We start from the raw sequence: 21,984 nt of genomic DNA, 5'->3' as shown, positions 1-21,984 counted from the left end.
TCACCTCCCCGCAGCGCTCATTTGATGCTTGAATATCCGTCCTGCTCCTTTAAGGCGGCCGCGTAGGTCAGTTGAGAAATATGACTTGACTGAAGGAGGGTGGCGCTTAAACTACTGTGACAGCGACTGGCCATGTGAATGCAGCTGAAGGAGTTATCAGCGGGAAACCGAGATCAACAGATAATCGTCACCACTGCCTCTTTTTTTTTTTTTTTACCCCCAAACACGTCTGACTGGAATTTTCTTAAATGGTTCATTTGCGCTCAAATTCTTTTTTAGATTTTCTCTCACGGGCCACCCCGGATCGCTAAAGTTCAGAGAGCTACATTTAAAGAATAGAATTATAGTGTAGTTTCCCCAAATGGACTCTGACTTGTAAGCCTGTGTGAAGATAGAGTGGAGTCACTGTGGTAGAGTCCGCACGGGACAGGCGGATGCGTTAGAGGTCTCAGCTTTACGCATTTACCGGAGGAGGGCTGGACTCATCGCGTTAATCCGGAGAGTTGCTCACAGTTTGTCCCTCTGTGCACCGCTGTTGACAGCAAGCCGGTGTAAAACATGCTGCAAAATGGAAACGGAAAGCAAAAAGCTCCGCAACCGCCAAATACTGGTGGGACAGAGTCAGACTCCACGGATGGCAACCCGAAACTGCAGCAAGAGCAGCCGGCAGTTCTCCCAGCCGCCGACAAGAAGGACGCAGAGTCCACACACTTCCCCATGCCCACTTACCCTAAACTGGAGATAAAGCGAAACGCGGTGACGGACGATTATAAAGTCTCCAATCAGGTTCTGGGCTTGGGGATCAACGGCAAAGTCCTCGAGTGCTTTAACAAGAAAACTGGAGAGAAGTGCGCGCTAAAGGTATCGAAGTCTCATGAGTATATCATAAATTGTCCCCGGCCCTCCTGTTGACACTCTCACAGTATAACTGCAGACTTTATAGCTTTTAAGTGATAACTCTAGATCATCCCAGCTGAAAGAACACCTGTTTCTGATACAAGTTTATCTCTCACTTTGTTTGGATGTAATAACATAGATGTCGACTGTCCAGACTGGTCAATCCATTTGGAAAAACAGGCGTCAGTCCATTATGTTGGATTATGGTGGTGTGTCTAGGTATTTATTTATATCACTTACTGCTCCTCTAAATTTGATCCTAATCTAATGCAAGTATGGTTTAAATACCTAACTGTGTGGAAACACACATAAGGGTCCATAAGCTATCCTAAAGTGTTTGTTTGCACTGTGGGTTTAAAATATAAGAGTGGAAACTTGTGTAGACAAGAATCAAGAACTATGACCTTTATGGAAGTAGGATTTTCTTTTTCCAGGAACATGAAAGGTTAAAGGTTACTAACAAAACCAGTGTTTGACATAGACAGATAGATGAATAGACTGCTGGTTTTGCATGTATATATACCTATTGATCATACTGGGTTTGACATGCACTGTACATGCTTCTCCCCGAGCTCACATTCACTTATCTGGTGGTGTTTCCTGGAAGGTCAGCCCTTTGCAATCAGTTCCAAGTTAATGGGTGTGTGGTCACCTAGACACACGGACTGTGATGGTGACACTTTATTCTGGGAGCGGTAGAAACCTTCACACTCATCTGCACACATGCACAGGTCGTCAGGTTTTCACCTGTCACCACTGGTCCACAGACCCGGAGAGATTTACTGGCTTACAGTAATCCATCTGGATCTGAGCTGCCAGCCAGGCAGCAGTGTCAAAAGGAGAGCATACCCAAAACTTTGGGATAGAAACTAAAGCTAAAGATTTAAAAATGAGATAAACTGCAGCAGGAAATTGAATATTACAAAAAAAAGATAGAATGCCAAAATCAGAAAGGGGATACTTTTCTTGATAGCATCATGGGTGGGACCGGTAAAGAAAACAATTCTGCTTAGAAATATGAGCAGAAAGAATTACTTAAAATGAAAAAGACTTCCGATGCGGAAAAAATCTTCAGGCAAAATGCTAATCTGAATCCAGCAAGTTTTTGTCTTTTGTCAGAAGTAATGACAGAACTGAAACACACAAAGAAAGTTTTGTGTCTTTTAATGTTCTGCCAAAAGACTGTGTGTGTGTCACTGCAACCACACTGTTCCGTAGGGGAAAGCCGGCAATAGATCGCTGTGACCCAAGTAGAGAGGGAACGCATCACATTAAGCCTCTGACCATCTTCTTCTCTCTGAAGATCTGTTAAAAGGTGTTAAGAGACGGCAGAAGAAACACTTCTGATGGCTCAGTCTGTCTTCTCTATTGTAGCTGCTGCAGTTTTTCTTTTGCACTGTGCTTGTTCATACAGCCGTTTATGTAAATTTGATTAATTTTGTTATGTCAAGTTAAATAGTGAGTAAAAGTAAACAGAAGCTAGACTGATGTAGAGTCGGATGACCGGCCCATTGGGTTTTTAAATTAAGTGTTGCTCTGAGCGCTGAATGTAATAGATGGCTATGGCTTTAATCTACTTTGCAGCAGTGCTTGAACAAAGCCATCCTTTCAGTGTAATGCAGTTAAAGTTATCTTGGTTCTTTTAACTTGGATTTTTCTTACTTAACAGCAGGGGATGGGAGAGAGAGCCCTGTGCTGTTTGGATGCGTTTGTGACCTCCACCATTAACTGCTTAGACAGAAGTACAAATGATTGTTCCACTTAAGAGAACATTGGGCCTTTTCGAGTGAAGCTAAATGGCCTGCAGGCCTGTTTTACTCATAGTCAAAATCTATCAATGGCTTTGGGTTCTGTGGTTATCACTTTGGCACACTTGTTGCACAAATGAGTGTGTTTCAGGGTGTAAATTATCCAAACCATAAAGGAAATGCCCACTGTTTTGGTTAAAGGCAGCTCCAAAAAAGACTTTTGTTTTGAAAGTTTCTGTAAGATCTCATAGGTTAGGGTTAAGCTCCCTCCAACAAGTTAATCAGTCTCTGGGGTCCTCTTGAATGAATTGAAGGATTTAGGCTTTTAAACCTCATCAACCCAACAGAGCTGGAAGTGTCTTGTTGGGATCACTCTGATCACTCTGTACCTTTACAGCACAGAGGAACTTTATGTTTTCATTGCTTCACTTCCACTTTCTATATGCAAAAATGCATTGTGAGTATTTTTATACTTGAGCAGTAGAAGTCTTCTAAGAGGTGGCTGTGAGCACAGGTCATCTGCATCCTTGGGCAAGATACTGAACTGAAGTTCCCTTGATGTGTTCATCAGAGTGTGAATGTCAGACAGAAAGCAAAGTGTGTGAATGACTGAGGTTCAAGTAGAAAAGCACTATAGAAGAAAAAGGCCATTTACAATTTTGAGTGAGTTTTTCAGGCTTTTTAAATCATTATAAAGAAAAAAAAAGTGATTCTAGAATTGGTATCATCAGTCTGTGTATCACTTTGGTCCAAAAGCAAAAGAAACAACCCAACAAATCTTTGATGTTCTCTGAATATGAACATGTTAGGATTGCTGACATTAGTATTTAGCACTTACACAGTCTCCTGCTTTCTAGACCACTTTGCTGTAGCCTTTATGAGCAGATCTTTATTGGCAGATGTTGTAAAGATAAACCACATTTTTATGAAGATATACAGACCAGCACTTTGAAATTCACTAATATTTAATAGAGTGTAAACATGTTCGAGCAATTAAAGTGTGTTTGTGTGTGTGTGCGCGTGTGTGTGTGTTAACCAAGGTTCTGTGGGAGGCAGCATGTGGTTAAATTTAGTGGGCGTTATCAGCTAAAGGTGTGTGTCTCAGTGTTTCTTAAGCTTCTCCTGACACAGATCTGATTCGTCTGAGTGTCGAGTCATCGTTGACTGGTTTACGTGCCCTTTCAAATAAGAACAAAATCCTCCTGAAGATTAACTGTCTCGTTCTCTTAGTCCTTCCTCTGCAACCCTTTTTATGTTTTACTACAGTGCTACAGGCCCCTTTTTATTAGAGCCGATTCTGTTTCGCTGCAGGAAATTAAGGAAACCAGCTCATAAACTATCTGCTCTTGATTGGAGTCATAAAGCTATAAATTACATAGCAAAAGCAAAACCTGCCCACTGCTCCGCTTAAAGTCAAGGCAAGTGGGCGAGGGTGAGCAAAATAGGACACATGTAGTAGCAGATCAGACACCGGAAACCCTCAACTTCTTCTTTTAACACACTGCCGTCCTCTGAACCCTTTGCTTCCTCTTTGACATTAGCAAGCAAAAAAAGATAGAGGAAAAAAAGGCGCTACACAGATGAGCTGTTTCTTTCCGGCATTTTGGAGTTTCCAAGAAATTTCATGTTTACCCACCAGCTGAATCCAATTTGCTCGGGTAGAGCCTTGCGAAAGTCACCTGCAACACACCACAGATTTATGTATGTGTGTCTGTCATACGTCAGTGAGTCAAACTCTGTGTGTGTTGTGTATTCCAGGCGCAGTCTGTAAGCAGACCGGCCTTGTGAACAACAGGGGATAGCTCCATCACTGTCACATCCAAAAATACCCCTTGACTGTGTGCTATGTCAAAGTCTGTCACCTGCTTTGTACGTCTGTGTGTGTGTGTGTGTATGTGTGTGTATGTGTGTGTGTCTGCTGTATTGCAAACTGTGTGAGTACCCGGCTATTCCAGTATTCCAGTATTTATAGGCATCAGTTCTTATACTGACATTAGAGCTTGAACTACCAATCCACTTACAGTCGTTTTGAAAAGAAAGTACCCTCTTTCCGTGCTTTGGTTTTACATAACAACAAAAAAATCATCTGATTCTCACCAGTTGTTAAAACTATTTAAATGCCACCTCAAAGGAGGAACAGCACGCAGCATGAGATTATAAATCATTACTTATTAAACAATAGCTAAGCTAAAATATGGAAGTTGTGTAAGAGACTAAGCACACCTCACGATTCAGTAGCTTGTAGAATCACCGTTAGCTGCAGAAACCTTAAATAATGGTTTTCTGTATGAGTATCAGTCTCTCACATCTTTGTGAATGAATTTTGGCCCACTTTCTTTGCAATGTTATGGGTATTTGTTTATGCACAGCTCTCTTAGGGTCATGCCACAGCCTTTGCGTCAGGTTTATCTGGACTTTGACTGGGTCAACACCTTGCTTCTTTTCTTTTTCAGTCATTCTGTCGTGGATTTGCTGCTGTGCTTGGGATTAAAACAGTATCATTGACCCAGTTTAGCCCAAGCTGTAGTTGTTGCACAGACGCCCTCACCTTTGAATTTAAAGTACTTTGGTATACAGAGGAGTTCACGGTTGACTCAATGAGTGCAAGGTACCCAGGTCCTGTGGCTGGAAAGCAAACCAAAATCATCACCCCCTCCACCACCGTGCTCGACAGTTGGTGCGGGGTGTTTGTGCCGATGTGCTGTGTTTGGGTTTCACCAAACGTAACACTGTGAAATATGGCGCAACATCTCCACATTGGTTTGTTCATATGAAACTTTGCAGTGCTAAGAAATGCTGCAAATGTTCCTTTTAGATTGAAGAGGCTTTTTTTCCCCAGTCACCTCTCAAAAAAGCCATATTTGTTCAGTCTTTTTCTATTTGTGCTGTCACAAACTTTAACATTTAACATACCAACTGAGGCCTGTGGAGTCTGAGGTATAACTGCATTGTCTGACCTTGGGGTCAATTTGATGTCTTGAATGTTTTCCAGTTGTGAGTAGGGATGGGTATCGAAAACCGGTTCTTGTTGAGATTCCAGTCGATTCCAGTCGCCCCGAATGACGTCACCACGTTGCGGAGCGTCATTTACCTGGCAGGAAACACGGCGCGTAAGCGGCTCAAACGCTCAAAAGTTTACGAGAACGGATGACAACAGGGCAACTTGCAATACTTGCAAAGTAGATACTTCATTTAAGGGAGGAAACACTACGAATATGCAAAAGCATTTGCTCACAAAACACGTGATAACCTTAAATGAATGTCATGTTTTTAATTCCGCTCCGGACTCGTGAATCTCAACCCAGCAGCAGCGGTAACGTTTGCACGTCCTCTCCCGTTAATGCGGCAGGTAAATAATCAACTAACAGTGCATATTATGTTAGCGCGATCTGCCTTATTACAAAACCTGCTATTACTGTGCATTTAGGTGACCATGATGAGAGAGACAGAGTCTGGCTCAGATGCTGGCAGTTCTCGCTGCAGTCTACCGGTAGCGTCTCCTTTCAGGCCAGGATAGACGAATGTCACCGAGCAGTGACTAAGTTTGTGGTAAAAGGCTTGAACCAGTGTTGCCAACTCCTCAGTAAGGAAAATCGCTATTGGCTGTCCTAAAAGTCGCTAGAAGTCGCTAAATGATGTCATCGTCTGATTTGCATAATTGGTCATGCTAATCTAATTGTAACCTATGTTGTTGGAGAGAGAAATAACATCGTGGAAGAGACATTAAGTGAGTAAAAAACTTCCTAAATGCATTTAGAGTTTATTTAGAACTACAAATTAAATTTATTTTAGCAATTATTGTTTTTTTTAATGTCACAATTCCAACCCTGCTCCTTTACCCGGGCTTGGACCGGCAAAAGTGACCTGAAATAGGCACTCTGGTGGAGTTACTTTGTGTGTGTGTTTATAAGTAGTTTTAAACCTTGTGATCCACAAAACAGCATAAGAGTAAAAGAAGAACTGACTGCGTTACAGCACCCACTGCTTGTTGAGAGTAAAATCGATACGCGCTTTCACGTCCTTTTTTTAGCGACCTTTTTTCTAAAAAAAAGTCGCTAAGGGGTCTGAAAACTCGCTAAATATAGCGACAAAGTCGCTAAGTTGGAAACACTGGCTTGAACCCATTTGCCACAGCAGATGCCCCCAATTTTAGGTAAGTGAATGTGTTTAATTGTAGGCAGGGACATTACTGGATATTCTTGTGTAATTGCTACTGAATAATTTATGTTATGCTTTGTTATTGCTACAGAAGAATATTTATTTTATTATTTTACATTTACAATTTTTTTTCCTGGGGACCCTGTGACACCCATTGAAGAGCCGTAGGCTGGATCTCTTAAGATCTCACTGTTGGGTTTGTAAGGCCATGTTACTCCTAAATTTCTATCTTGTTCAAAGAGAAGATATAAAACAAAGTTCTAAGCTAATCGAACTTAGTGTTCTCCTTTTTTAAAAAGAATCGATAAGAGAATCGATAAAGAATCGAATCGTTAAACAGAATCGAAAATGGAATCGGAATCGTGAAAATCTTATCAATACCCATCCCTAGTTGTGAGTAATCAGATTAAAACCAAAACTGATGAGCAACAAGATCACTCGTGATGTCTTGACGTTGTGTAACACACACCTGAATGGTGCAGACCAGAGAACTGCCAAAAGTCATCTGCTTTTATAGCATTGAATGCATCTGCCTAGCAACACCTGGCTCATACTTACCCTCTTAACTCCTTTGTAAGCAGTAGGGATGTACTGCTCACTGCTTTTACAGTTTTTGACTGACCTTTTGTTAAAAAAAATAACAACACAGTGTAATATATCATGTAATTTTTTCATACAAGAGCGTATTTGCCAAATTTTTAGACCCACATATGTCTTGACATGTAAAACCTAAGACGATGTTGATTATTTTTACCATCAACGTATTTAGTATTGATTCATCTACTTATCAGCTTGGCTCATGTATATCACATTATGCAGAAAAAAACAAAAACTGCTTTTGTTTTTTTGTTTTGTTTTTTAAAATGTTTTTATAAAATGATGCTGCTGCTGTGTTACACTACACCAAAACTATCCATGTTAAAGTTGAATGACTCCTCATAAATGATTATATAACGTGACATGATCTGTCCTTCTCTCTGCGTCTCTCCCAGATTCTCTATGATAGTCCCAAAGCGAGGCGAGAGGTGGAGCTCCACTGGCGAGTGTCAGGAGGGCCGTACATCGTTCGCATCCTGAGCCTCTATGAGAACATGTATCACGGGAAGAAGTGCTTGCTCATCATCATGGAGTGGTAGGATCTCACCAGTCAGTTAGCACTTCCTTGAATCAAACACTTTCTCTGTACTTTCATATTTAAAGCTTTTCTTAAAAAAACAACAGTGTCTTGAAACTTAGAGCAAGTCTGCTCTCTTTTTGTTGAAAGCATGACATTAAAGAAGTTTTCATTCTGTAGGACGTAATGATGAATCAGTATTTTAATGTGAAAAAGAGCTCGGAGTGGGTACAGAGTCCCATAAGTCACAGCTCCGAGTAAGATGACGCCCTTTGAATAAATGACAACATAACAATGTGAAAGATTAAAAATAACAAGCTAAAGTTGCCTTGCATCATTTTTACAGCTTACACTTTTGCTTTTTCTCTCTCTCTCTTTTTTTTTAACCTTGCTTCATGACAAACAAAGAAAATGAGCTCAGCAGTGATTAAGGTCTTACAACATGCCCACATGTTTTTCCAACAAGATACTATCAACGCTGTTGTGACACTGTAACTGCACAGATAACAGCAACTCAAGCTCAAAGTGTTAGTTGGGCTAAATATAAACAGAATTAAGAGGCCGTCCTGTATATGGTCTCCTTCTGTCAAATAATAACATTAGTTCTTTACTGAGGTTAGGTTAGGATAGAACACGCTTACGTCATCTGTGGATTTTATTTGAAATCAGAGATTACATCACCTTGAAGCCATTCCCACGAACGTTATGCAGACGTCACGGCAGCCATGTTGACACGAAGTAACACAGGTGTTACCGGTGTCATTAACCAGGGAGTCTGATTTGTTTACGAGCCTTAATTATGTGATTAGTAACACCTGCGTTTTCCAGCTACGTCATGTCACATGGCCGCTGGGAGAAAAGGGTCTATTTTTTTTTAAATATGTAGAACACATGTTTAGTTACATAATAAGCTCTGCCCCACTGAGCCATAGTGACCTTTAACTTTATACAAGTTAAAGGTCAGTTATAAGAGCTGCTGCTCTGAAGCTGACATAGAGACAGAATTTCATCTGGGCTTCATGTGTCATGACAAACTGTTTGTAATGAATTCAACGCCATTGCTAAACAGTCTGTGTGTTTGTGTAAGTGTGTGTGTGTGTGCGTGTGTGTGGTTCAGATATTACTCATGTTGTGGGGAAGTGTTTTCCTTATAAGGACAAAAACACTTGTCTACATATGGTGACTGTCCAAGTCAATGCATGTTGTAAGGTAGGAGAAGGTTAAAGGTTTGGAAAGTAGCTACAGTTAAGGTGAATATGAGTGAAGGACGCATAACTGTGTGTGCTTTGACACATGTTTGAACTCTGGACTTTTTATTTCTCTAAGGGAGAAAATGTGAATAATTCAGAGGAAAAAAAAAGGAACTCCATAGGCATGACACCTTTGCTCAGTATGTGGGAATTTTAAAGAGTGATTGTCATCACCGCATTGACTGACATGGCAGGTGTTTGTTATATGTGCGTAGTGACCTTGACGGTACACACACAGCGAGAGAATGTCTGCTGCTTCCTGTATGAAGGAAGTTGCTCGGCTCGCTGTGGGTAGCTTAGCAGCTCCCGTTCCTCCTTCAGCTCTTGTGATCCACAAGAAGCGTGCTGGAGTAAGTGCGCTTACTTAATGCAATTATGGAGACATTTTTCCAAAGAACTCAAGGTGGAGTTTCAGGTATCAGTGATTCTCTATATCACACAATGAAAGTGGAGAGTGGGAAGCATCTGGCTCAAGATGTTTTTGGTAGTGAGTCTCTGAACGTTTCTCAGATATAAAATGAAACCAAACGTTTATGTTATTGCAAAATAACCTCTTATTGTGCTGCTAAGTCATTAATGACACTACAGAAGTGACAAATAGTGTTTATATCACTGCAAGATGAATTAATAATGGCACACTCATTCAGTATAAACACAGTTTTGTTTAGTAGGACTTTGGTGTTTTTCCCTTCTTCCTGTTTTTAAACTGTCTCAGTTTTACTTTCACTCAGTATTTTTATTATTTCACTTACCGTTTCGTCACAGAAGAAACTCCAAAAGATTTAGCAGTGTGAGTAAATAGTTCATAATTAAGTAAAAGAATCCCCCCTTTAAAAAATAACACTAGTAGTTTAAAATAATCCTGGTGCTTTTGCTTTGGGGGAAGACCAACATTTCTTTTGGTCTTCCTTTCCTTTACTGATGGAAAAAAATGCTCCCAAATTTTGGTGTAAAGGCAAGCAGGTCTTTAATGATCTCTAATGTGTAATTTACAGACAACCTTACATGGACAGGCTCCTGTAGCAGAGCTCTAGACTCCTGTCGTCTGATCAGGGTCACCCATCTGTTCCACACACTTATTTTAAAACCAGGCGTGATCACACTTTAGACCCTTAACTTTGGAACAGCCTTCCTTATCAGGTTGGCTGATGGTTGGCTCTGTGGTTTGTTTGAATCTTTTGTCTGTTATCTGTGGCTTTTTGTATGCAGGATTGAATGAAAGGCTGTGTGCTTGACTCTGTACAAATATGTACACTTATTTTTAAAGCCTTTTTATCCCAACTGTGAAGCACTTTGTAAAAGTGGTACACGTGTACTAACAGAAATGTGGGTACTATTCTATAATACACTGATCCCTGTTCTCTCCCTGCTTGTCTATGTGTCCAGTATGGAGGGAGGAGAGCTGTTCAGCAGAATCCAGGCCAGAGGAGACCAGGCGTTCACTGAAAAAGGTGAGGACTGATGGAGGGCAGACTCCACGTGATGGATACACAGCAACGGTGACGTGTTAACTAGTTAAAGCGAGCTCTCTTTCATCTGTGCCTCCTGTTGTTTTAACACTGGAATTGCTTCTGGTTTGAGAGAGTCTGCTTACCTGTTTTTCCTCCCAGAGGCATCAGAGATTATGAGGGACATCGGCACGGCCATCGATTTTCTCCACAACATTGATATCGCGCACAGAGACATCAAGGTACGCAGAGATGAAGTTCAGTGCCCAAATCGTGAAGCATGTGATGTCATGTCTGGGTAGTTTGGTGAAAGCTTGTTCACTTGTTTTCCTCTGCTGCTTCCACCTCCAGCCAGAGAACCTGCTGTACACAAGTAAAGAGAAAAATGCGGTCCTCAAACTGACAGACTTTGGCTTTGCAAAGGAGACCACGCTGCATAATCCTTTGCAGACTCCTTGTTATACTCCGTACTATGTGGGTAAGATGTCTTACTTTGTCCCGGGATGGGTTTGGGCCATATTAACAAATGAGCCAGATGTTTCAAAATGACAGTAATAAGCTGCTGAGTCACTTTTTGCCTGTGCCCTAATCTCCACTGTTATATTGTTTGTACGTGTGTATTCCTGTTGATAAGCTCCCGAGGTTCTGGGCCCAGAGAAGTACGACAAGTCATGTGACATGTGGTCTCTGGGCGTCATCATGTACATCCTGTGAGTACTGTCTTTGTGTGGAGGCCAGTGCTGATTTCACCACAGATGTTATTGTACGGCGCATGTATTTGTATTTGGATATTGTTACAAGAAGCGCTGCTTAATTTTATTACGTTTTTAAATGGTCGTCATCATTACGGCTTGTTTGTCTCTGCAGATTGTGCGGCTTCCCTCCGTTTTACTCGAATACAGGCCAAGCCATTTCTCCTGGGATGAAGAGGAGGATCAGGATGGGCCAGTATGAATTTCCTAATCCAGAGTGGTCGGAGGTGTCACAGGAAGGTGAGGAACTCAAACTAAAACACTGTCAAACAGCATATTAGCTTGCAGCCATATAGGCAACGAGCACACATAGTTACCGTTAGGTCTATTTGTTTTTAGACAAGGACAGTTTTTGTAGGGTTGCCTCTTTACACCAGCACAGTGGATTTTAAATCAAACAGATGATTTAAGTGCAGATTTACAGCTTTGACAAGGGGTTTGGTGAAAATTATATAATATATAAAATTTTGTATAAACTATTTAGAGATTTAAAGCCATTTTTTCTGCTTAGTCTGCCATTTTCAGAGGTTCAACTGGACAAAGTAGCATAATTTTAAATAAAAGGATTTTTTTTTATACTTGGATAAAAAACCTCTGCAGTCAGATACTTTTTGAAGTCTAGAAACCACAGACCAAATGTTGTGCTTCCTATCTTAAGATGCTCTGCGAGGCCTTTACTGCAGCCTCCTTCAGTTGCTGCTTGTTGAGGTTGAGACTTGGCCATTGAAAAATATCCGATCTCAAACGGAGGGTTGTTTATAAAAAACAAAACTAAAATTTTCTAAAATTACTGTAAATTCCTTAGACGTGTCAAATTAAAGCCACTGTGCTGTTTAAGAGATGCAAAATTCATAAACATGTTTCATTCTTCAAAAACGTACAAATTTTCTACAACTTTTAATTTTGCATGGCAGCAAAAAAAAAGTCTGTATGTAGCTTTCCTCTGTTTAATCCATATGAATAGAAACTCCTGTAGGCTAAACATCTGAGCTTTTGTGAGAGAATTACAAAAAAAACAATTTTAATATATTTGTCTTTTTATTGTAAACATTTGCAGGTTTTACAAATGTTTACAATCATGTGTGACACAGCAGTGTTTATCTGCATTCATGCATGTATGGCCTGCTTGTCTGCTCTCTATTGTCAGAAACAGGAAACCTTAAACAGCAGGGGCTGCACTCAGGCCAATTCTGCAGATTTACTAAATGTCAATGTATGTCAAGTTAAGATATTATCATACAGAAACATTTTCGAGAATCATATACAGCAAGATATAATCTTGCCCCAGTTTGCATCTCGCTGTTATATAAACTTTACTTACAGTGTGGTTAAAAAGTATTTGGCCCTTCTTGGTTTCTTAGTTTTGTGTATATTTGTGTATATGTGTATATTTTCACAATTAAATGTTTCAGATCATAAAAAATGTAATATTAGAGAAAGATAACCCACGTAAATAAAAATGCAGTTTTTAAATGATGATTATTTTTATTAAGGGAAAAAATACTATCCAAACCAACCTGGCTGTGTGTGAAAAAATGATTCCCTCCCTTGTTAAATCTTGAATTAACAGTGAATGATAAATGATGAACCACATTTCTTTAGAAAGCTGAGTTTAATTTCACCCGTCACACCCAGGCCCGATTGCTGCCAGACCTGTCGAATCAAGAAGTCGCTAAAAGAGAAACTGCCTGACAAAGTGAAACAAGCTAAAAGATCTCAAAAAGCAACATTTCATGCCATGACCTAATTTAAAAAGTCACTGACAACTATCAGGCTTAGAAAGGTTACACAGCAAAATCTCCAGTGTTAAATTGACACTAGAGAGTGTCTATATGGGTCCACCAAAATGGGTGTTAAATATAACACTGTTGAGTGTTAAATGAACACTTTTGACAGTGTTATATTTTTTTAAAGTAACCTAGTCAGTTTTGAAGATTAACAATGACCAACACTGAGCAGTGCTGATTTTCTAACACTGGAAAATAACTCAAAATGTTAGAAATTTTCAAAAAAAAGTCTTCAGGCCTCACGTGCCTCAGTTAAGGTCAGAGTTCACGAGGCATCTATGGGGGAGGTCCAAGGAGAAAACCACTGCTGACCAAAAAAAAAACCTCGCAAGGGCTCATCTCACATCTTCATCTTGATTATACCCAAGGCTTTGACTTGGGTATAAGTCTGGACTGACGAGACAAAAGGTGATCTGGGCGACTTGCTGTACCTGATGGAACCGTGAATTCTGTTCTACCACAAAATCCTGAACTGTAGCCATCAGTTTATGCCCTGAAGCTCAGGTGCACAGCAGGACAGAGGTCCGTAAAAAAAACAGCAAGTCTACCTGTGAATGGCTCAAAAAACCAAAATGAAGGTTTTGAAGTGGTCTAGTCAAAGTGGACTGAAATGTGATTGAGGTGCTTTGACCTTAAACAGGCGGTTCGTAGTCGAAAACCCTCCAATGTGACTGATTTAAAATAATTCTCCAAAGATGAGTGGGCCAAAATCCTACACAAACACTTGATTGCAATTCTTCCTGCCAAGGGTAACACAACCAGTTATTAGGTTTAGGCGGGGATTACTTTTTCAGATATAGCCAGGTAGTTTGGGATTCTTTCCCCAATAAATCTTGTTCTAATGTTGAATATTCTGTCCATTGTCACCGTCTCTTTAAATTGCATCCAGTGTTAAATATGTGGCTCCGTTTGCTCCAGTGACTCCTTCTTCTTCTTGGTATTATATTTAAACTCTGCTCTGACCTTTGATTCAACCTTAACCAATTTGTAATGATGCAAATTAAAGTTACAAGGGTTTTTTTTTTTTGCATAATATCCCTGAGTAATATTTTCCTTTTCCTTCACAGTGTTCTGTTGAAAGTACTTTGACTCACAGAAAATGCACCAGTGAAATATTTTGTTAATTCAATAAGTTTGGTTGTGGAAACATCAACAACTGGGGGGAAAACCTTTTTTTTTTTTCATATCAAGTCTTATTTATATACAGTACTGTGCAAAAGTCTTGAGCCACATGGGATTTCTTTATATTCCGCTTCCATGGAGCTAATTTCAGACAGTGGTACTGGGTATATTTTCAAAATTGATGTCAGAAAAGTCCGATTTTTAAATAGAATATTTAAAAATACCATCTGGAAAGCACCTATCTGGCAACAGCTTCTCTGTAAAGCATGACAGGGATCCCAAATGCACTGATAATAGATAATAGAAAGACACATAAAACACTATCAGTCTGTTCTCCCCAGAGCCTGAACCTCGAGACTAATTGAAGAAATTACAAGAAAGCATGCCTAAGAGTTCAGCCTTTGTTAAAGAATAAAGGTGGCCATGCAAAATATTCACTTTGATGGTTGTTAAAACTGTAAAAACTCTGTTTTTGCCTTATATCCTGTATTTCCCTGTACATTTGCCCATGTTTCAGCAAATCACAGCACATATTTTCAACTTATCTACCAATATATAAAACAATGAGACAAGCAGCTGTTTTAATAGTGACATTTGAATTCAACACATCAAAATCCACTATAAATAGGACATTTTATCTCCAAGGCAAACATCATGTGAAAAGTTGTAAACTTTGCATTGCCTTGTGTCTCCCAGCAAAAGATTTGATCCACCAACTACTGAAGACAGACCCTAACGAGAGAATGACCATCACCCAGTTTATGAACCACCCCTGGATCAATGTAAGCACCCGTACACGCCTCATCTACTGTTTCCTGCTCGTCTGTGCATCTGTTTGCTTACGTCCTCATCGGTGTTTGTGTTTTGACTCTGCAGCAGTCCATGATGGTTCCTTCCACTCCCCTGCACACCACACGGGTCCTGACAGAAGACAGAGAGATGTGGGAGGACGTGAAGGTCAGTAGCACGACAACATCGACCCCCTCTGGTCACATCTTGACATTACAGCTTGTTAATGATAGGCTGCTGAAATGTTCAGCTTGCGGTAGGGTTTCAGTTAACGTTGCAGTGGTTTATAGACCAGTATGGGGGAAAACTCCAAAAATATTGAACTGGTAACTTTCCAGAATGCATGAGAATGTCTCAGTTTACTCTGGTTTCTCTTGAAACCTCAAGCCTCCATGTACGCTCTGAAATGCACCTAAAGGCATACATATGATGTAATCAAGGCCGCTTACAATCACATCATTAAAAAGCTCAGAACCACAGAGGACATATACAACAATTTCAGCTGTTGGAGTAAAACCCTAACGACCTCTAAACAGATTTTCATGTGTGAAAACAGCAAAGTGGCCCTTTAAATATTCTAATGATGGAAATGTGAGGAAAACTGCCATCCTCATGTGTTTACATTCTTATTATCTCCTGACAACCAGCAGGGTGAAGAAGTGTTCGCAGTCTGTACAACTGTATGAGTTACAGTTTAATATTTAACCCAAACACACCTAAGCTTAGCTTACCTTTTGCCATTCCTGCATTTTTTCCTGATTTAAACTACTAAACAAAAGAAAACACCACTTCCTCATATCAAGTTCATTCAGCCATGCAGAAATGTACAAAATGTCTCACTTAGGCAATCACTTATTTTCAATCCCTGTAAATACAGTGGGGCAAAAAAGTATTTAGTCAGCCACCGATTGTGCAAGTTCCCCCACTTAAAATGATGACAGAGGTCAGTAATTTGCACCAGAGGTACACTTCAACTGTGAGAGACAGAATGTGAAAAAAAAATCCATGAATCCACATGGTAGGATTTGTAAAGAATTTATTCGTAAATCAGGGTGGAAAATAAGTATTTGGTCACCTCAAACAAGGAAAATCTCTGGCTCTCACAGACCTGTAACGTCTTCTGTAAGAAGCTTTTCTGTCCCCCACTCGTTACCTGTATGAATGGCACCTGTTTGAACTCATCATCTGTATAAAAGACACCTGTCCACAGCCTCAAACAGTCAGACTCCAAACGCCGCCATGGCCAAGACCAAAGAGCTTTCGAAGGACACCAGGAAAAGTATTGTAGACCTGCACCAGACTGGGAAGAGTGAATCTACAATAGGCAAGCAGCTTGGTGTGAAAAAATCAACTGTGGGAGCAATCATCAGAAAATGGAAGACATACAAGACCACTGATAATCTCCCACGATCTGGGGCTCCACGCAAGATCTCATCCCGTGGGGTCAAAATGATCATGAGAACGGCGAGCAAAGATCCCAGAACCACACGGGGGGACCTGGTGAATGACCTGCAGAGAGCTGGGACCAAAGTAACAAAGGTCACCATCAGTAACACACTACAACGGCAGGGAATCAAATCCCGCAGTGCCAGACGTGTTCCGCTGCTGAAGCCAGTGCATGTCCAGGCCCGTCTGAAGTTTGCCAGACAGCACATGGATGATACAGCAGAGGATTGGGAGAATGTCATGTGGTCAGATGAAACCAAAGTAGAACTTTTCGGTATAAACTCAACACGTCGTGTTTGGAGGAAGAAGAATACTGAGTTGCATCCCAAGAACACCATACCTACTGTGAAGCATGGGGGTGGAAACATCATGCTATGGGGCTGTTTTTCTGCCAAGGGGACAGGACGACTGATCCGTGTTAAGGACAGAATGAATGGGGCCATGTATCGTGAGATTTTGAGCCAAAACCTCCTTCCATCAGTGAGAACTTTGAAGATGAAACGAGGCTGGGTCTTCCAACATGACAATGATCCAAAACACACCGCCCGGGCAACAAAGGAGTGGCTCCGTAAGAAGCATTTGAAAGTCCTGGAGTGGCCTAGCCAGTCTCCAGACCTCAACCCCATAGAAAATCTGTGGCGGGAGTCGAAAGTCCGTGTTGCTCGGCGACAGCCCCAAAACATCACTGCTCTCGAGAAGATCTGCATGGAGGAATGGGCCAAAATACCAGCTACTGTGTGTGCAAACCTGGTAAAGACCTATAGTAAACGTTTGACCTCTGTTATTGCCAACAAAGGTTATGTTACAAAGTATTGAGTTGTATTTTTGTTATTGACCAAATACTTATTTTCCACCCTGATTTACGAATAAATTCTTTACAAATCCTACCATGTGGATTCATGGATTTTTTTTCCACATTCTGTCTCTCACAGTTGAAGTGTACCTCTGGTGCAAATTACTGACCTCTGTCATCATTTTAGGTGGGGGAACTTGCACAATCGGTGGCTGACTAAATACTTTTTTGCCCCACTGTAACATGTGGAATGGCACATTCCTTCACAACAGCTGAATGAACAGGTTTGTCATGATAAGGTGTGAAAAGACCATTCAGCAAAATGATACGCTCACAATACACCACTGTTCGTTTCTGCAGTGGGTACTGGGTACAGCGTTGCATAAAAGGCCACTTCTCAAAAAGCAAAGAGTCAGGAGGGTACAGTCTTTATATTGAGCTTTATTCACAGTAAATGGAAAAGGTTTAGTTTTCTCTGAGGTCTGTTCTGACTCATTTTGAGTTCAGGCCTTTTTTTAAAATCATAAAAATATTTCCAGCCTGTTTCCTTTTTTCTTTCTACCTTTGCTTAGTTTTTTCCTGCTGCACAGATCTTGAACAGCAGCGAACTGCGTGGAAGCCTTTGCAGCGAAGATTTTGACATTATAGGAAACATCCTCCTTTGTTTCCTTTCTAAGAGTTGATGGTGTGAAAAATGACTAATGAGAGGATAGATGTCAGCTCTAATTATTTTGGGGTGGTGTAAAGCCTGGAAACAGCTAACCTGACACCATCCTACAGCAATAAATTCCACTTATCAGCACTTTTAAAGCTTCTCTGGTTAACATATCGTCTCTTTTTTTTTAAAATTCATACCTATACTGATGTGTAAACAAAAAAAAGTTGCAGGCTCTTTGGGTTTTATGTCCTCACAGTTTCTTGACCAACACCTGCAACTGTTCCCTGCTGAGAAACAGTCCTCACTAAAACCGCAGCTTCTCCTTTTTATACTTTTTGTTTGGAAAATAAAAAGCAGACATATTGCGTTAATTCATTAGCTTTAGCGTGCTTGCTTGTTTTCTCCATTTTATGTCTTGACGTTATGCTAAGCTAACTGGCTGCTCTTTGGAAACATACATGTGCCACTGGTAAAAAAGCAAACGGTTTCCACATCCGTAAGCGCCAGCTAAATCCTCCAACATCTGCCTCTTCTCTCGCAGGAAGAGATGACCAGCGCTTTAGCGACCATGCGTGTGGACTATGACCAGGTGAAGATCAAAGATCTCGACACCTCCAGCAACCCTCTGCTCAACAAGAGGCGCAAGAAGGCCGCTGCGGGGGGCAAGAGTGGGTCCACGGTATGCCAGAGTCAGTGAGGCAAGGATGAGCTTTGGTGGAAGGTTCAAGAGGTGCTTTAGACTTCTGAGAGACTCAACTTCAAGCAAGTGTGCTCTAAAATAAGAGACATTAGGAACGCCAGAGTTAAACCTGGATATTTCGGGGACGTGGAGACGTGATATCACCTGTCTGTTGTCACCGCAGGCATCTCTGTTTTTAATTATTTTGTGTAATAATGTCTTTTCTTTTTTGGGGAGGGGGCTGGGCTGTTTGTAAGAGTACCTGTGTGTAGAGATATTTGTAGTGGTATACGTTGTGTATTTGAATGCTGGATTTACCTGTCTATGGTGTAACTATGCAGTTGTGTGCTGATCACACTCAAAGAAACTAACTGTGGACAGACTGTGAAACTAAAAGGCTCATTATTGTCTTTTGTCTTAATATCGTCCTTCGTTTGCTGCCTTCCTTTTAGGATTCAAAATCCTAAAATGTTAATAAAATGTAGCCTCCACAATCGCTTCCATCTGAGAAACTTTTTTTGTACAGAATCACTGCTGCAGATCAGTCTGGTGTCCTGTTAACAGAGCAGCACTCAGACTGTCAGCTTCCTGTAGCTGCAGTGGGCTAACGGCTGGTTGTGTTGCATTGGCAAGTTGTGTCAGTTTTCCTGAGAAATTTCTTATGTGTCACTGTGGTGATAAAATGCTTCCAGTAAATTGTGACTACAGTTTCTCTTTAAAATACAACCTTAGCAGGGAGAAAGGAAACCTCTTGGGTGAATCCACTTCACATAGATGCTAAGATTTTCCACGTGGTGGTTCTAAACACGCTCCTAAACTTAAAATAGAAGTTTTCGTGTGACAGACACGTTTCCTGTGGATGTGGCAACATTTTTCTTTTTTTTTGGTATCGTGTATTTCAGGCTTTGTCAGGCTGCTATTAATAGGAGCAGCGAAGTAGTTCTGTGGGACGCAGCCATCTGACATGTCATTCAACTGCAAAAGGTCAAAATTTTCATGTTTATGATTGCAACCTTTAGCCCACTTTGATCATGTGATGCCAAGAGTGTTAAGGGGACGCTGATCATAAAAAGCTACTTGGCTTTTCTGCCTTTGGGATGTTGCCGTACTGTCAGCAGGACTGCACAGCTCTTCTTCGGGCCTCTGTGAACGTAAGAAGTTTAGAAGTTCTGAGAATAAAACAATAAAGTCTCAGCTTTCCCCGAGTGAAATATCACAGCATATTCCAAAGCATGTTTTTTTCCTCGTGACGAATTAGGGGAGGGAATGTTTTGTGCTAATCGCTCCATAATACAGAGACAAGTCCAGTCCTGATGTACCACTATGTCTCAATTACTAACATGATGTTGACATAACAGTGTCTTGAACACTTCCCTTTTTTTGCGTAATTCCTCAAAAGCAAAGGGTTGCAAACCAAAAGGATGACAATAAAAAAAATTAAAGCATGCCTGCTTAAGTTAGAAGTCTGTTTCCTCAGTGGGGGATCACAAATTATGTCTTTCATTGAGTCATTTGGTTGCTGTTATCAAACACAGTTTTTTAAAATGTGGTTATCCTGGTGTACTGTGAGAGGTTTTGGGTGCGAGGCTAACAGCAGGAGCATAGGGTGAGTGGGGTGAGTGGTTTGATCTCTTTAGCCTTTAGGGAGGAATGTGCTGAAGGTCGGTGGAGAGTTACGTGACTTTCCACTGTTTCTATTCCACCCCGTCATGAATAGTCTGTGTTGTACGTGAAGCCTCCCGAGTCCTGGTCGTTTCCGTTTCCACGTGTTTTTCTGCCCATGCCTCGTCATTTCCCCGGTGTCGTCCTATCTTATCTTTTCTGTGTGTTTGTATGCGAGGCTGTCTTTATTCTTTATTCACAGATCTGCATTTGCAGGCTCCTGCTCGACAATTAGTCTCACCATCACTATTATAGTTAAGGGTATCATCATTGCCACCAAAATAGCCTCAAGTCCTCACAGGCATGTCACATGATGCTTATATTATCTCCAGAGGGTCACAGTGCTTGGTAGCTCAGTGCATGTGTGCTTCGTTTCATAGCATTGTATGGAAGATCGGAGAATTCTTTACTGCAGCTATAACTGATACTTAGATGCGCCTTGACTTCATTTTTTTTTCACAATTGTTGTCTTAGAACTTTAAATAAATTAAGTTGGGTTTTGTCACAGAAAAATATGAAAAGAAGCACAAAAATAAATGTTAGTACCATTGGAACCACGAGAATCTCTCCAAGATCACAGGACACCGTTTGGTGTGATTCATCTTGCACTGATCATACTGCACACATCATATTTTGTAGTCTTTCTTCCATTCTTTCCGTCACAGGTGCAATAACTCTCCGAAAACTATTTTATACCAGGAGTCTTCCTGTGTGTATTGTCCAATTAAACGCAGCAGAACTGTAAACAACAGGCCTCACCAGTATTGGCTGAGTTACGTCAAGGCAAGGAGGAGCAGTCTTCCTGCGCTACAGAGAGCAAGTTCTGCAAGTATGACAGCTCCTGGAAAGCTTTTAAACTTTTTTTAAAAAAGGATTTGGCTTTCACATTCAGCAGTAAATAAGTGACATGGTTCAGTTTTTTTTTAGTATTATTTGAGCAGAATATTCTATATGGCTAAGTAGGATAAAGAAATTTTAGAGCACATTCAGCATACACTGGATGAGTTTTGAGTTTTTATTGTTATGGTATGAACTGTGGAGGCCTGTGTAATTGAATGATTCTTTCTTGAACTGTGCATTTTATAAGCCAAAAGTGTCACGTGAAAGCAGATGAGGTGAAGCCCCAATAAGCTGCAGTGTTGTGGTCCCAGAGGTGCAGACGCTGTACCCCCTGAGCTGGATTGAGAATCAGTTTTACTGATAGTATTTTTTTTTTAATTAGAAAATAAATTTTACTGTAAGTGAAATTAAGCCATACAGTTTGGTTATAACCATACGTTATAGTAACAACAAGCCCATGGTAATATTATAGTTAACTGTAGCTTAGAGAATCGGACTCAAGAGTACAGTGACTTCTGAGTGCATGGGCCTGTGCAAGTCCAACACAAGTCAGACCTGGGAAAGTCGGCTTCCCCTCATATATATGACTGTGGAACTTAATAAAAAAAAAAGGTCATCGCCTGGTCGCGAGACTGGCTTTAAACCATGATCCCACTGAAGACCTGCAAACAAAACCAACGTACTGCGCGTTTATGGATATTTCCCAAACCGGTTCATGATATATATAGGTTTGAGTTTATGCTGTGCAGGTATTTTTGTTTTGTTTTGTGTTGTTTGTTTTTGAATGAAATATCACATCTCTGTCAAAGTTGGCTGCCAATCCAGTCCTTCTTCTTTTGCT

General features: G+C 40.7%; 1 protein-coding gene across 1 annotated transcript; it reads left to right on the top strand.

The window, feature by feature from the left end:
- The first annotated feature begins 81 nt into the window (after window positions 1-81).
- mapkapk3 (MAPK activated protein kinase 3) lies at window positions 82-19,954 on the top strand. The gene is made up of 10 exons (XM_085273255.1): window positions 82-861; window positions 7,796-7,935; window positions 10,554-10,618; window positions 10,778-10,857; window positions 10,967-11,093; window positions 11,250-11,325; window positions 11,483-11,607; window positions 14,973-15,058; window positions 15,153-15,233; window positions 18,504-19,954. Exons 1-10 carry the CDS (start codon window positions 559-561, stop codon window positions 18,657-18,659), a joined length of 1,239 nt encoding a protein of 412 aa, XP_085129381.1. The 5' UTR covers window positions 82-558; the 3' UTR covers window positions 18,660-19,954.
- The last annotated feature ends 2,030 nt before the right edge of the window (window positions 19,955-21,984 follow it).

This window comes from Mchenga conophoros, linkage group LG5 (assembly GCF_057382185.1).
Source record: "Mchenga conophoros isolate Kocher_MC1m ecotype Shallow Benthic linkage group LG5, M_conophoros_male_GT1.1, whole genome shotgun sequence".
NCBI lineage: Eukaryota > Metazoa > Chordata > Actinopteri > Cichliformes > Cichlidae > Mchenga > Mchenga conophoros.
The sequence above is the reverse complement of the archived record's forward strand: the minus strand, read 5'-3'. Positions and strand labels throughout refer to the sequence as shown.